The sequence below is a fragment of the Somniosus microcephalus genome, chromosome 16 (genome assembly GCF_052327205.1).
Source record: "Somniosus microcephalus isolate GS21.2 chromosome 16, FLI_Smic_1.0, whole genome shotgun sequence".
NCBI classification, from domain to species: Eukaryota; Metazoa; Chordata; class Chondrichthyes; order Squaliformes; family Somniosidae; genus Somniosus; species Somniosus microcephalus.
The window spans coordinates 24,305,908-24,322,984 of record NC_141002.1 but is presented as its reverse complement, the minus strand read 5'-3'; the positions used below and the strand labels follow the sequence as shown (position 1 = coordinate 24,322,984).

Sequence of the window (17,077 nt, the reverse complement as noted above, 5' to 3'; positions counted from 1 at the left end):
CTTTGTTTACCATATAACCATCTGAGGCCACGTGGTCCCGTCTGCCGAGATCACAAATAAAGGACATGACCTTACTGTTCGGTATGTAACGAAATGACCAGTAGACTTGATTACGAACAATACAATACCATGTTTATTCTACCGCATTTTTAAGCGGTTACAAATCACGACAGTCACTTTGATTGGATTGTGGGGCTCTGCCAAGTCTTACTCGTCTGCCGTGACTCACGCGTTCTGGGTTTTTTTTTTAAAGGTGACCTATTTCACTTTTACAAGTAAATTAAACTTAAAAGTTTGCAAACAATCTTTTATTTTTATTATAAAGTCCATAAGGAAATCTCACTCCTAACATTTTCCCCGCACTTAGCCACAGCTTCTCCACGCTGAAAAATACAGCACAAGCTCCCGCGGCCACATTCATTCATTGCTACCCTCTGATATCCTGCAGTCGGGCTGCTGATGTCATTAAATTTCATCATGTCGGGAGGGAGTTGGGGGTTGGGTGAAGAATAGCGCTTCCTCTTCGACGCGAAAAAAAAAAGTAATTTCAAACAGAAACAGGAAGCCGGCGGGAGCAAAGATGATTTTTTATTGTGTATCCCCCTCCCTTCCCTCTCGCTATCTTGTGTGTTTAAAAAGCAGCCGCACGGTTCCAGCGGCCGCAAACATCAGTGCCATGCAAACCTACCGCCTTGTGCACCGTGCGTGTGTTTCATAAAAATCCTCGCACACTGGTTGGCCCTCGGCGCGCCACGTGAGGCGAGTCACCGGACAGCTGGGGGGGTGGTGGGGAATCCAGGCGCTAGCAGAGGAGCCCTGAGCCATTCGGACGGGGTTCAAATAATAATAAATAAAAAAAAATAGAGAGGACTTAAACCGCTATGGGAGACAAGAAGAGTCCCACCAGGTAGAGTACTTTCAGACCCTCCGCTTTCCTCTCCACCTCCCCCCACCCCGCCGAACCACCGCCCCCGAAAAAAAAAAGGAGGCCCCTTATTTAAAATGTTTTTAATTGTGGCAACTGAGCGATCGCAGGCTGGGAGCTGGTGGTTGGGGAGCAGAATGTGGGAGAGCTCGATACAATGTAGCAACCATGGCGGACGGGCTTGTTACAGTAGTCAGTGTGCGTGCGTGCGTGGGAAATTGACTTGGGGAGCTGCAGTTTCGCTCAAAGGATCTGGCCCTTTTTGCTTTTGATCGTCACCGATTGCCAGTAAGGTCTTTAGGGGAGGAGGAGAGGGAGGGGGGAACCAGCCACAAAAAAAAAGCAAACTATTTGCCGAATAAGCCGGTGTACCTATGTATTTTTTTTCCTCCTCTTCTCTCCATTCCTTTTGTTGTCCAAAACAGACCCAAAAGGCAGCCCAAGCCTTCTACAGACGAGGGATACTGGGACTGTAGCGTCTGTACGTTCAGAAACAGCGCAGAGGCTTTCAAATGCAGTATGTGTGATGTCAGGAAGGGCACATCAACACGGTGAGTCTCTCCACTTCCTTTTTTAAATTTAATTTCTTCTATAATCTATCTATTAATAAATTAACGTTGCTCAGCCTGAAATAGGATCGGGGGGATAGAGGGGGTTGTTGCGATCTTTATTTGCACAGTCTTGGATACATTTGTCATTTGAAATGTACTATTTCTTTTCAAGCATTGGGTTACAATATTATCAGTTTTGCAGACTTAAAGCCACCCAGTCAGAGATCTCTGAATGAAATTGGGCTTTCAGTGTTGCTTAAGGGATGTTCTCGGATCATTGCTGCTTGGTTACGTTTCAGGTTTTTAGAAACTGGTAGTCGAACCACTTGACCAAACAAACAAAAAGGCTTAGCCCCTGAATAAAATTATCTCAAAAGCTTCAAGATTCAAGCTAATGAAGTAGTCTACTCTCTATATAATTTTTTTTCTCCCGAAAACTACATTGTCACTGAATTTACTATTTTAAAAATGTAGAATAACTAATGGATTCAGACAAATGGATCTGTGTCTTAAATTGACTTTTTTTAAACGTGTATTCTGTGGCCCCATTTTTATTTTTTCTTGCCTGGGCTCTTTTACTTCATACAACCTTCCTTCAGCCTGGAGACAAGAGAGCATACTCATTGTACTGGTTGAAACTGTAATCGGATGGGATGCAATTGGGTTACATATTTATATTGTGAATATTTGCATAAAATAGGGTATCATGTACTAAGTACACATAGCTTTTTTCAATTTAATGGTCATAAAATGCTACTTTATGGATAGATGGTTTATTGAAATATATCACTAAGCACGAGTTTGTATAAATTAATCCAAATTTGCATTTATTTTGGGCCATGAAGAGGGAGTTGGCATCAGTACTTGTTCCTAATAGGAAGTAGTTATAAAGAATTTGGATTAACTTGAATATTCTTACTTTTATTCTTCTTCAAACATTAAGTGCTGGGGAGTTAGTAGGAGGGCAACCGTCTGAGGAAATCGAATAATCATCTTAGGCATAGTCATTAACTTGGGATGCTTCAGTGCTCATGTCATTTCAGCTTCGTGTTTATCAGCTCCCTTGCACTGTTTGGTTCAGTAACTCCATTGCCAGTTCTCCCAGTGAAGGCATTAGTACTCAAATGCTTTAAGTAGTCAAAAACCAGCAGGAAAACAAAAATTGATAGTTTTTTGTAACAGCTTAAGAAATAGTGAGACGTCCTCTTGAATGTAATGGATTTTTTTTGTGTGTTTTACTGAATTAATGTGAATCACAAATGAGGATTGCACTTTAATAAAAACAGAAAATGCTGGAAATACTCAGCAGGTCAGGCAGCATCTGTGGAGAGAGAAACAGAGTTAACGTTTCAGGTCGATGACCTTTCTGTTTTTATTTCAGATTTCCAGTATCCGCAGTATTTTGCTATTGCACTTTAATGATTGCTTTATTATTGCAAAATTCAGCCCATCATTCACACTTCAGGGTTTCGGGGTCTTTTTGCGAACATAGAGATAAAGTTTTGTAAGTGATCATTTGCCACTCGGTTGCCAGGTATAAGTCACGTGTTTGACTGTTCAACCAGTGTGACCTATCCGTTTGCTTTTACAGCACCTCGCCGGCTAATTGGCGTGAATAATTGGGGAGAATTTGCGTGCTAATCTGTTTTTTGTTCCATCCTGCACCCGCACCGTTTTCTCCCCTCGTACCTTGAAGCCGTTGACTCATTGTTGGACTACGCTCCCACGGGTTTTGGTCATCCTTTGGCACCTTATTTGTGTGTGAGCCTTAACACTGAGTGTCAGCAATCTATTGAACTGTGTCATAGCAAGCCCGATCCTGTCCACAGACACATACAGCAAGCTTTGCTGGATACTGAGCTGGAGCCCTGACTGATATTTTTCAATTCCTTAATTCATGGGGCAGCAAAGGCATTTTGGAGCACTCCAGCTAACCCTGTGAAGACCTTCCTGGTCCATACGGCTCAACTACTCATCGATATACTTGCTGAGTCATCAGGGCGGTCGGAAACGCTGCTCTTGACATTTTTATTCCAAAAAAATGCAACGCCACTCCATCGAAACAATATTCAGGGAATCCAGTTCAAGGGGAGGCATAATCATAAAACAAGCAAGGCCATTTAAGAGTGAAATTGGGAAGCACTTTTTCCACACAAAAGGTAGTGGAAAACTGGAACTCTCTTCCCCCCCAAAAGGCTGTAGTTGCTGGGCCAATTGAAAATTTTAAGACTGAATGCGCTACATTTTTGCTGGGTAAGGGTATCGATGGATATTGAGCAGAGGCGTGTGAATGGAGTTGAGGTACAGATTAGCCATGATCTAATTGAATGGCGGAACAGACTCGAGGGGCTGACTGGCCTACTCCTGTTCCTGTGGCATCCTATGCTTAGGATTTTAAGTAGATCTTAAGTGGTTTCACTTTATTTGGGAAAATTGTGTTTAACTTCATTGCCTGTATAAGTTCATTTTGGTAATAAAACCATTTTATTGAGGGTGCCTCGGTGCTACAGTCAATATTGAGTTAAAGATTTACTGCTAGTAGCATGAAATAGACGGTAATGGGGAATTGGGTGTTGCGATGAATTAGATATTGGTCTTCAATCTGTGGTATGTGTGTTTGAATTAATCCAAGAATGGCGTCCTTCCCTCACCATTACTGACGGTAAAGGTTCTTGGGATAATTTTAACTTTTGGAGATAGTATTAAACTGCCGATATTGGATGGGCCACCCGTTAGACACCCCGTCCTATTATCCTTTCTATTAAAGTTAACATTATCCCCCATCACCTGTAAACTGAATTCAGGAAGTCTCAATCCAGTTCAGAGTGTGGAAAATGGGAACCTGTCACATTGGTGCATTCGGAGTGAGGTTAACACTGAGGTACATTGTTGGGTAAAATAGCTTGAAGGGAGCTTGCTCTGCATCTAACTGAGCTGTGCTTGACCTGGGAGTTAATGATGCTGACACTGGGTGCCAAAATAGAAAGTGTTCCACTCCACAACACTGACATCCCTCAACCTAATGGGTACAAAAAAAGTAAAAGGATCAAAACATTATGTCACGAATTTGAATTGAGATTTTGTTGAGAGTTAGTAATAATCTACAAATCTTTTTATAATGATTTCTTAGTCTGGCACATTGTGACTGCATTTGGAAGTGTAGATTTTTGTGGGATGATGAGTGCTGACTGAAACTGTGGTAAATCATAATAATGTGTTCAGTATTAAACATGGTTTACTATGGTTCTGGCGAGCATAAAAGTACATAAGAATTACTGGTGATGTCTGCCTGGACTGTTGAAATTTTAATGATTTGCCATGTTAACAAATCAAATGAAATATGTCACGAGTTAGGTCTTTGTGCAGTCAAAGACCAAACATCTTAGCATCAGTATCTAACAGTAGGTGTAACTTAAAGAAAGCATCAAGGATGCATTGCTGTGATATCTTCTTTAAAGACCAGTTCTCAACCACTGTCTGAAAGGAAAACTGCTTTTTGCGAAACTGCTTATTTTGTATAGTTTTTTTAATTGTGTAGCAGCACAATATACAGCCCTTTTTATGTTCAGAATATTAAAACGGTTTTATTTTTGCTTCTCAGCTATTTGGCTGTGAAGATCTAAAGTCATCATGGAAGGATTTTAATATAACTTGCCAAGATAAGTTGTTTTAGGCTGTATAACTGCAGCCTGTCGCTGTTGATCTATTAATGTGTGTGATTATTTGCCGTCTCTTTCTTTCCTACCATTTTTTCCAATGCATATGTGTGAAATATTGCAGATTTCAGCAAACACTTTGTATTGGACCATTTTTACCTACTGAATCTTGTTTAAAAGTAGGCCTGTCAAACCCAATTATTAACAACAGCAATTTTTAGTTGTAAGATCATTGCTGCTGAGGCACCATCAGGAGACTGGAACCTCCGAGGCATTGTGACTTGCTTGTATAATTCTTGTTGATATAATTTCACTGTTTAGGGTACCTCATTTAAATCTGCACTGGGGAAGGGGTGGGGCAGGGGAGGGGTGTGGTTTATACATCATGCCAGCAAAGGAGCTATTTCAGGAGACCTTTATTCTGAATTATGAGTGCATTTGTATTACAATATGAATCGCTGTGCCAAACAGTGTAAAAGCTAATGGGAGAAAAATCCTATAACTGCTGCTTTGTTTGTGAGCTGTTTCATTTTGCAATTTAATTTTGAAAACTTCTCCATGCTGAAGTGAATTGTCAGCTTGAAAAAATATGGATTAATCTGCGTTTTATATAGTAATTGCTTCACTCTTATTGAAAAGTCTATCTTAATGCTTAGTTCTTATGACATTAAGCACTTTATTTTTACTGTCTGCAGTAATTACAGCTCTGACCTTAGATTTCACATATAGATAGCTACTAAACCAATTTGAGTAGATTTGGCCAGAGGCTCTCTTTGTAAATACTACGTAGTTCTCATTTAACAACCTGTTGATATAACTTTGCATGGTTTTACTTTACACTTAATGCATTAATGGAAGATCAGTAGTAACTCTTACCAGTTCCAAGACTTCCTCCAGAATAAACTCTCATAAAAAGAGAATTGGCAGTATTGCACTTGTTAGTTTTTTTTTTAGATAGGATTTTATATTGCAATTATTACTAAATGGGGACTGATTATTTTAACTTTACTGCTACAAGTAATAACCATTGGTTGTAGCCCTGCATTACAGAAGGTATGAGCAGAGGGGAGGCCAAATGAAGAACATGGGACACTGAGCTGTTTAAAATAGTTCTTCATAGTTGGTGTGAGTGTGCATGTTCTTTCTCAGCTACTCTCTTTCTCATTGAGGTCCACGTTCAAATATAGCTGACACTAATGAAATACAAGTCTCTTTTCCTCTGGCTGTAACATCCTAAGTGAATAAGGTTTGGGGCACCTCAACCTGGTTGATAGTGGGTATGAGTCCATAGCACAAAACAACCTGTAATTCAGCACAAATTGGCAACTAAGATAATTTGGAGAGCTAGCTTGTGTGGGATATGTGTTGCATTAAAGTCAGGAGGGTGTGGTGAAGGGTTCATCTGAATTTATAGCTAATCTGCATTGTTGAAGTAAAGGAAGGAGGGAAGGAAACTTGCCATTCAGCCAATCGTGCTTCTTCCACATACAAACAAAGTCTACCTGACACATTTGATAACCTGATGGAAAGTTCTGCATAAATACTCTCCCATCCCTAAAATAAAGGAGTCCCCACATCTGCACTGTTCAACCCTGTCCTGCTGCCCTCCATAGACGACATAGAAACACAGACATAGAAACATAGAAGATAGGAGCAGGAGTAGGCCATTTGGCCCCTCGAGCCTGCTCCGCCATTCAATGTGATCATGGCTGATCATCCAAATTCAGTACCCGGTCCCTGCTTTCTCCCATATCCCTTGATCCCTTTAGCCTTAAGACCTTTTTGGTGCTCACATGCCAAGTATGCAAAAGCTGCTGAAAGAAAACATTCCTCAGATGATCAAATGTGTAGGATACACATCATCCTTGTGTTCAAAACCCTCCATGGCCTCGCCCCTCGCTATCTCTCTAACCTCCTATAGCCCTCTCAGAAATCTGCATTACTCCAATTCTGGCCCCTTGTGCATCCCCGATTCCCTTCGCCCCACCATTGGCAGCCTTGCCTTCAGCCGTCTAGCTCTGGAATTCCCTCCCGATACCTCGACCGCGCTCTCGCCTTGTTTAAGACGCTCCTTAAAGCCTACCTCTTGGATCAGGCTTTTGGTCACCTGTCACAAAATCATCATCTGTGGTTTGGTGTCAAATCTTGTTTGATAACACTCCCGTGAAGTGCTTTGGGACGTTTTACTACATTAAATACAAATTGTTGTTGTTGATACTTGGGGTTGCATGTCGTCTCAAAGAAATAAACTTGATGGGTCAAATGGCTTAATTTTATTCCTTTTGTTCTTTATTGGCCTCAAACATTGCATATTAATGCCAAATTCAGAAGACTCTTCCTCACTGCATTAATGCAACATTTTCTATTTCTTACACAAGCCATCATGTCAGGCCTCTTTGAATGAAATTCAGTTCCAATTTATGCTTGAGGTTACTTTGTTCCGATCAAGGCAAATATTGCTATAGATGGATAAACTATTAATGTAAAATCAAACTCAAATACCACCTTTTAAGTTGTTAAAAAAATTCAGTATTTCTTTTGCCTGTTTCATAGTTCTTCAATTTAGAAACGAACAGTAGTGCTGCACTTGGATCCAGAATATGGGTTGGTGCACATAAGTCCCTATTCCAAGCCCATTTGTGATCTTTGACGCATTATGGAGGCCTCGTGCTTGCCACCCCCCACCCTCCCTCCAATGTGGAAGGACCAAAGGCTGTTGTACATCTAGCAGATAGTGGGCAGTATTAAATGAGACATGCGAGAAGGTCACCCACTGGTCCTTTTACCTGGGTAGGGTGCGGGTGGGGCATGGTGGGGAAGAGAGAAAAGAAAGAAAACTTAAGATTCAAACAGTTTGGAAATTGTTTCAACACTTGAAGTGTAACTCAATTGTGATCCACAGCTGGTTGGTTATGTATTTGTTTTCTTGCCAATTTGTTCTGCTCCCCCTCCTTTCCCAAATCATTCCAAAGAGAAGGACCAAAACAGCTAAAGATTCTGCTACCAGTGGTGGAGCAGAGGGAGATGATGATGCACAGAAGAACACTGGGATATGGTTCTACAGGTGCTAGTTGCTTACTGGTATCTCAACCAACTGACCATTATTCATCTGCATGTCTTAACAGTGAATGTTGACAGGCTATCTCATTGCAGGAGGGAGGGGCATTGCAGCCAAGTCTGATCCTCTCTTAATACAGCAGTGCATTTTCTAGTAAGCGTCAGTAGATAACAATAAAGAGCAGGCACCCTCGCTGATCTTTGTCCTTCCTAACCCTTGGCACTGTGGCCAAATGCAGTACACTGTCACTCCAATTGAGATCAGTTAACGCAACATTGGTCAGGGATTGAATCTGGGACTTTCGCGGTTTCTGGTTGCTGAGTTGGATAAAGTTGCCAAGCAACCAGAAACTTAAAAAATTGTGTCAAACTTGGTAGCATGTTCTAGTATTGCTAATTGTTTCTTAATGCTGCATTCTCAGACATAACTTTGTGCACCATTCCTCTAAAGACTGTTATCTTTTAGCTCTTTGTTCTCCATTTGAAGACCCAAGTGCATTATTACTGCATATTGCTTGCAAGGGAGTTATTCCAGGTGTACTGGCCAATATTTATCCTTCAATCAACATAACAAAAAATAGTTTATCTGGTCATTATCACATTGCTGTTTGTGGGAGCTTGCTGTGCGCATATTGGCTGCCTTGTTTCCCACATTACAACAGTGACTACACTCCAAAAGTACTTCATTGGCTGTAAAGTGCTTTGAGACGTCTGGTAGTCATGAAAGGCGCTATATAAATGTAAGTCTTCTTTCGTGTTCTAATTTAGGCTGCTTTGTTTATAGGCTTCTTCATCACCATTAATGTAATATCCCCAATGATGGGGAAAATTTGTACCAGAGTCTTGGTTTGGTTTCTCTTGGATTTTATTTCTTCTTGCAAAATTTTTCTGCCCATTTTCTCCCCTCCTTCTGAACTGTTGATGACTTCTTGCTGAGGAACGCAGTTCCACATGTTTAAATTTCCCTCAGGTATGTCATTGAAAAGCCCATTATTCATGTGTGATCCTTGACTGAGTATCAGCAAGCTATTCAATTATTGGAGAGCAAGATCATAGCTGAGCATGATGTTATTGTGAATTGACATCCACACACAACTGCACATCTGGCAGAGATTGCTATATAGACTCCAGGAGATTGCCTGAGATCATCCATCTCAGCACAGACTGTAGATTGAATATGGTACCTTCCGAGTTAGTTTGCCTCAGCTACTCGCTGGATAAATTTGCTGAGCCATCAACAACAATAATTTGCATTTATACAGTGCCTTTAATGTAGAAAAACATCCGATTACACTTTACAGGGAAATGTGACGATAAGAGAGATGACCTAAGTCTTAATCAACAAGGTGGGTTTTAAGAGAGATTTTAGAGGAAGGGAGCGAAGTAGAATGTTTAGGGAGGGAGTTCCAGGGAGTGGGACTGAGATGGTTGAAGGCTGTGCTGTGACTGGCAGAGTAGAGGGCACACAAGGCCTGAGTCAGAGGATCTCCGGGCTTGGGAACGGATGCAAGACTGGAGGGCATTACAGCGAGGCGGGAAGGGGTGAGACTACGGAGGGATTTACACACCAGTACAAAGATTTAATATTGGTCCACAGGGATCAGGGAGTCAGTTTATTTCAGAGGACAAGCTTTGCTGGGCGAGTAAAACTTGGTGTGGGTCTGGATGGGCATGGTTGATTTCCAGACTAGTTGGAATTTAATCTTCATCTATCAAAGTTCTCCTTTTGTACCCCAGCTATAGGGTACTATGTACATTTCCATTGTGATTGATAGCTGAGCAGCCTTGTTTCAATGTAAAAAATGTCTGCTTGAATGATTTAAGAGTTTCCACAAACAATAGCAATATTGGCACTTAAGTTTTTTTTATCTAAACTTCAAACTTGGTAACTTCAGCTGTCTTGTCACATCAGTAGATTAAGGGGCAGAGCATAGCTTTACTGTAACACTCATATCATATAATCATTGATAGTGTTTATATGTCCTTCATAATCTACATAAGGCATCAGTTGCTATAAAGTGCTAAAGATATGACTACAAAGCCATGCAGGACAAAAGGTTACCAGCCTGTGCTAAGTTAGCTGATCTCAGTGACTGTGACAGTAGGTGTAATTTTTTTAATGACTCTTGCTGGAAAATGTGCATGTAGGTTGGTAACAATTGCAGTCTGAGCTCGCACCTAATAGATGGTCACTTGGCTGAGGTACTGGAGGGTGATTGGTGTCCAGGCAACTCAGCCCAAGTATGAGTCGGTGTCTTCTGGAGGGCAGAGGAGAATGTTGGAGAATAGATGACGAATGTGCCATTGACCTTACCCTTGAGGATTGAAAAAATACAGAATACTACTAAATCTTAATTACGGCACTGTTGCAGTACCATTTCAAACATTGTTCCACAGTTCTGTTACTTCAACTAAATATCGCAGCTAAATTGACTCCTGTATGAGCAAGTTTAAGAAATGCCTTTTAAACAGCCATTATTTTGTGCTTTCCTTTTGAATATAATAGCACGCAAGGCTAGTAAGCTCATGTCCTGTCGCTGTTTTACTAAAGGCAAGGAAATACTGCCAGTCGCTGTGGTTGACCATTTTAAAATAAATTTCAAAGTTGGATTGCAATTATCTTCACTTCACTTACAGTTTTGGTAATTTGGAATGCTTTGTCCTGACTGTGAGTGAGTCTGCAGTCTGACTAGAGTTTTGAATGGTTAAGAAGTATTTGCCTGTATTCTGGTTACACAATTTGACCCTGTTGGTGGTGGATCTTGTGTATGATACAGAAGGTTGAATTCAAAAACTGTAAGTCTACGCTCTCCTGCTTAGTGTTAACATAGATGTGCTATCTCCCACCTCCTCTCCTCTCCTGAGATGACAGTCTTGTAATAGGACAGTAGATGCATTAATGTTGTTTTACAGTATATAATTCCCATTCAGCACTTTTATAAAAAAATAAATCCCTGTTTGGCAAAATGCTTTGCTGCTGCTTTGAACTTATGGTGGCCAGCTTGGTAACACAGCTGTGCTTCCTATAACTCTGCTGTGATCCACAGGTACAACAATTTGTTGAGCCATCAAGAAGTCCAATTCCCACTGCTCTTCAAATCAACTTTTTATTGTCATCGTTAGTGCACAAGTGCAGTACAACGAAATGTAGGCTTGCGGCTCCCGAGAGTGTACATTTGGATTAAGACATTTAAACATTCAACATACATTTGGCTTGTAGTATATTAACATAAATATAACCATAATAAAGTGCATTGGCAGATGTGCAGGCTTTAGGGTTTATTTGTGGAGTTCAGTAGGATGACAGCCCTGGGAAAGAAGCTGTTCCTAAATCTGGTCGTACGGGTGCGAATGCATCTGTAGCGTCTCCCAGATGGCAGGAGGGCGAACAGACTGTGGTTGGGGTGGGTAGGGTCTTTGATGATGGACCGTGACCTCCGTAGACAGCGTTTCTGGTATATGTGCTCTATGGTCGGTAGCCGGGTGCCGGTAATGCGTTGGGCAGTTTTGACTACCCGCTGCAGGGCTTTCCAGTCATAGTAGCTACAGCTGCCATACCATACTGTGATACAGTTTGTCAGGATGCTCTCTATAGTGCAGCGGTAAAAGTTAGAGAGGATCAGGGGTGACAGATTACATCCCTTCAGCCTCCTTAGGAAATGTAGGCGCTGCTGGGCCTTCTTCACCAGAGAGGAGGTGTTGAGGGACCAGGAGAGGTCTTGAAGAGAGCCTTTCATATTTCTGTTTGTACTTTTTCCTGGTGCATGCTTTTTCTCTTCTATCCTTTCCTTTTTTATATACTGTATATATGTATTCTCTTTCTATTCTTATTTCTTTGCTGCAGACCGTGTTATGGCAGGACAGCAAAACAACCAGGATGTCCCAGGTAAGTCATCGCAATGGTTCCTTTTTTTGGATCCAACTTGTCCTGCATATCTTGGATCCTTTCATGCCATCAACTGGCTTTATTCACATTGATTGGTCTGTTGGACATATTTTGATTTAACAGTGACATCTATTCTTCTTCACTTGCAAACAACAAATTGAATCTGTCTCTTATTTAAAGCAACATAACTTGCTCATACAGGAGTCATAACATAACATAATTCTACATGGAGGTTGACATAGGGGCCACATTTTGCATATATGAACCAGGCCATAGTTGCAGAAGCCCAGCTATATGTGCAATGATGATCTACAGTTGACCTGCAGCTGGTGTAGTAATAAAAGTCATATTATTATACACGCTGCTCTTTTGGTGCAAGACTTTCTTTAGAACATTTATATTGCAAATCCAGAAAATCAAGTTATCCTGACACAAATTCCGCAGGCTTAGCTGCATATACTTAATCACTGACGGACATTATAAGTAGTGCCAGCTCAGTGCAGCTTGGTACAGGAACAGAGATAGTGTATGCCAAATACTTAAAATGTCCTCACTATGAAGCTTATAAATGTTGGCATTTATACTTCAGTTAAAATTTGAGTGTCTGTTAAATTGAAAATTCTGAATGATTGTTACTGACTTTACTAAATTTAATTATATTTATAAGCATAATTAACTAGATCATATGCATTCTCTGATTTAGCCCAGGGAAATGTCAGGGCCCACTAACAGCTTTAAGTAGATGAAAAGCTTGAATAGCTACTTTCACTGGATATGGCCCTTTTTATTTAAAATAAACTATCAACACCTCACTGTTTAATTCTATTTTTCAATTCATCTTACACAGCATCACAGCCAGTATACGTGTTGAACTGTGAATGCTGGTGACTTGAGTGGGAGATGGAGGGGGAGGAACTGTCCCTTAGAATGTGAGAAAGTTGTGCTTACCTACAAAGTTACATCAGAAGTTTGGGTTGTTGCTGTCATTGGCTCAATTTCCTTATGCTACTGGGCTTTGTAACATTTATTGGTGGAACTGTATTGCTGCTGTTTTATTCATATTTAAACAAAAGTGGCTGCTGATGCTAGTGATGACCATTGGTAAGTGTGTTCAGAAAAGCAGCTTTTAGCTTTCTAAATTAGCAAACAAGGGCCACCTTGGAATCAGCCATATGACCATTTAATACAAGAAAAGCTGGCACTTTAATCACTGGTGGGATGGTGCAGTGGTTATGTTACTAGACCAGTAATCCAGAGGTGGACTAATAATCCAGAGACTGAGAGTTCAAATTCCATCATGGCGGTTTGAGAATTTGAATTTAGTTAAAAAAAATCTGCAAACAAAGAGCTGTTGCAGTGCCCACCACTTAGACCCTCCACGCTTATCACAGGCAGCCACCTATATTGGGCAAATAGCGCTAACTCTTTTTCATTTCCATATGAGTCAATTACAAAGACACTGCTTATAACACATTAAGAGCACTGGCTATTCTGGGCAGTTCAGTAAGTACTTGCCCTGTACTTACCCATTTAAAAGGCTCTGTTGATGTCTGCCAAAGTTGGGTCTTCAAGCAGTTTCAATCAGCTGTTTGCACCTCGTTATAATGTGATTATCTTGGTGCTGAGATTCTGGATGCAACTGCTAACAAGTAGGAGAGGGAGTTGCTAACTGGAGATTGCCTGTTTTTTTCAAAAATGTGTTGGCTATTTAACTTTTTGATTTTACTGTCCACCACGTATAGCAGGCAACTTAGGTTAACACCAACGTGCCCGCTATAAACGGGGACAGTATCAGTAAAAGTGACCATGAAGCTGTTGGATTGTCCAACTAAAAATCCAACTGATTCTTTAGGTAAGGAAACCTGTTGTCCTTACCTGATCTCTGACCTATATGTGACTCTAGTCCCACATCAATGTTGACACTTAACTGCCCTCTGAAGTGGCCCAGCAAGCCATTAAGTTGTATCAGGGATGAGCAGTAAATGTCAGCCTTGCCAGTGACGCCCACAACCCAAGAATGAATTGTTTTTAATCCCGAGACTATTTATCTAAGTTAAATTGACAGTTTACATTTTTACCAAGTTCTGTATTGAAAAAACAGAAACTGCAAGTTGCAGGAATCTGAAACAAAAACAGAGAATGGTGAAAATAATCAGCAGGCCTGTTGGCATATGTAAAAAGAAAAATAAGTTAATGTTTTAGGTATAGCCTTACACTTTGGGTATAGATTGGCATTCTGGGTGGAGATCTTTGTAGGCCCACACCTGAAACATTAACCTGTCTCTTCTCGTTACAGATGGTGTTGGATCAGTTGTTTATTTCCAGCGTTTTTGTTTGAAGTTAAATAATTAGATAGCAAGTTTTTTGCCCCCCAGCATCCAACCACTTAATTAAAATATCTCTTTAAAAAAAAATGATTGCTCCTATTTTCATGTAACTTCAGCAGGAAAAATTCAGATTTTTGTCTTTGAGCACTTATCCATGCTAAACTTACATTAGCCAGTATTTCATTAATCTATATTTTAGCACTGTAGTACTGCAGTTTATGTTCCTATTTCTAGCGTAATGCTATTTGTAATTTTTTTAAATAATTGTGGTTGAGACATGAGCTGAGGGACGGCTAGATGATCAGTTGTGCACTTCTGACCCAAGCATCAGAGCAATATATTTGTCAAATCCATTCAGGGCGTATTGTATCCATGCTCCATGTCTGTTCTTCCATTCATGAACTCTTACCAGTATATTTAGAGTAACTCCTTTTTAAGGGGGATATGAAGAAAAACTGGCAAGGAAAATAGTGAACAATTTTGCAGATGCTTAAAGTAAAAAGATTGTTAAAGAAAGGATAGGACAAAAGAAATCTTATGAAGCATGAAAGAATAGCAGAGATGAAAACTGAGTACTTTGCCTTGATTTTGATCTGAATTGGGAATGACGGAGGAGGTAGAGCAATTAGGTTGGATAGACCGGGTCCCGATGGTATGCATCCTCGAATGCTGAGAGAAGTTAGAGAAGAATTCGAGGCTCTGGCAACAATCTTTCAAACAGCATTGAAGATGGAAGTTGTGACAGAGGACTGAGGGTTGCCAATGTAATGTCTCTATGCAAAAAGGAAGAAGGGGATAAACTAGGTAAATATAGACCAGTCAGCCTAACATTGGCAGTGAGCAAGCTTCTAGAGGCCATAATACTGGATAAAATTAACTCACTGAGAAAGACATGGGTTGCTTGAGGACCGCCTGCACAGATTTGTTAAAGGCACATTGTGGTTTAATAAGAGTTCATTGAGGAAATTATGGAGTGTACTGATAAAGTAATGAATGCTATGTGTATCGATCTTCGAAAAGGCATTTGATAAGGTGCCACATAGGAGGCTTGTTGACAAAATTAAGGTGCCTGCTATTAAAGGGAGTGTGGCAGCACAGAGAGAAAGATAGTTACAGGACAAAAAATAGAGAGCAGTGGTTACATCCATTAACCAATACTTGTTTTTTATTTAGCTAAGTTTCTTTATAAGTGATGTCAGGAGCAAATAGAAAAGTTAGGGGACTGGGCAGGTAGTTGTCAGATGAAGTTTAATGCTGTGAGGTTACATTCTGGGAGGAAGAAAAATAGACTAAATGGCAAAACTTCAACAAGGAGTAGAAGAGCTGAGAGACTTTGGGATTCAAATACAAGAATTTTTAAAAATGGGAGGTTAAGTTGAAAAAGCTACAAAAAAAATATTTGACATCCCAAGTTTTATAAACCAGGGCATAGTTTTCAAAAATCAAGAGGTAATGCTAAACCATAATGCAGAATCCATAATTACTTTCAAAAGGAAATTAAGTAGTTGCTTATATATAAAAAAAAAAAGAATATGGGGAGCATTTGGGACAGTGAGATTAGACGAGATGGCTCATATGGGGGGGGGGGGGGGGATGGTGGGGAGAGACACGGACTTAATGGCCAAAGTAGTCTGTTTCTATGTTCTAATATTCTAATGCTAAACCTATAAAAATCATTGGTTAGGCCACAATTAGCATGTTGTACACTGTTTGGGTACTTTTATTAGGAAGGATGTTGAGATCACGGAGGCAGTATATAGATATTAATTGAAATGCTATGAAAGATAAATATTTGAAAAAGAAAAAGGTTGCGGGGAAAGGGCAGGGAATTCAGAATAAGTGGATAGCTTTCAGACAACTCACAGGCGCACGATGTGCTGTAAAATTTTATACTTCTAAATGGTTCTTTTGACACTTTTGTCAAACCTTTACACTGACTCTAATTACATTTGTTGTTGACTCACTCAGTAATTGTCAAACCTGAAGCATTATAAAATCATAGAATATTAGAACATAGAAACAAACCGCTTTGGCCATTAAGTCTGCTCTGCTGTGTTTTTCCCCCCCATATGAGCCCGCTAGTCTAATCTCACTGTCCCGAATGCTCCCCATATCCTTTTTTTTAAATAAGCAACTCCCTAATTTCCTTTTGAAAGCAATTATGGATTCTGCTTCAACAATGTCTTATGGCAGAGAATTACACGTGGCATAGTGGTTAGCACTGTTGCCTCACAGCGCCAGGGACCCGGGTTCAAATCTGGCCTCGGGCGACTCTGTGTGGAGTTTGCACATTCTCCCTGTGTCTGCGTGGGTTTCCTCCGGGTGCTCCGGTTTCCTCCCACAGTCCAAAGATGTGCAGGTTAGGTTGATTTGGCTATGATAAATTGACCCTTAGTGTTAGGGGATTAAATACGTGGGGTTACGGGGATAGGGTGGGATATGTGTCGGTGCAGGCTCGATGGGCCAAAATGGCCTCTATCTGCACTGTAGATTCTGTGATTCTTAAACTCCACCTGTAATTTTTTTCTAATCTCCCTTCTATTTCTTTTTGTAATTTTTTTCCCCCTCATTTCCATCTTGGTAACCAGTGGAAACAATCTTTTCACCAGTTACCCGATCATAATCTTTCATAATCTCAAAGATCCATATCTGATCACCCCTGAGATCTGGTGAAG

At 40.5% G+C, this 17,077-nt stretch overlaps 1 protein-coding gene across 3 annotated transcripts in view; it reads left to right on the top strand.

The window, feature by feature from the left end:
- Positions 1-660: 660 nt before the first annotated feature.
- yaf2 (YY1 associated factor 2) overlaps positions 661-17,077 on the top strand; it is a 196,653-nt gene continuing 180,236 nt past the window's right edge. The window contains exons 1-3 of one of the 3 annotated variants that reach the window (XM_086008685.1): positions 663-907; positions 1,351-1,476; positions 12,034-12,075. In XM_086008685.1, coding sequence (XP_085864811.1) covers positions 882-907; positions 1,351-1,476; positions 12,034-12,075 — 194 coding nt within the window. In that variant the 5' untranslated portion in view covers positions 663-881. Of the gene's footprint in view, positions 908-1,350; positions 1,477-12,033; positions 12,076-17,077 lie in introns of all 3 variants that reach the window. The other 2 variants (XM_086008689.1, XM_086008686.1) reach the window with 2 other exon arrangements.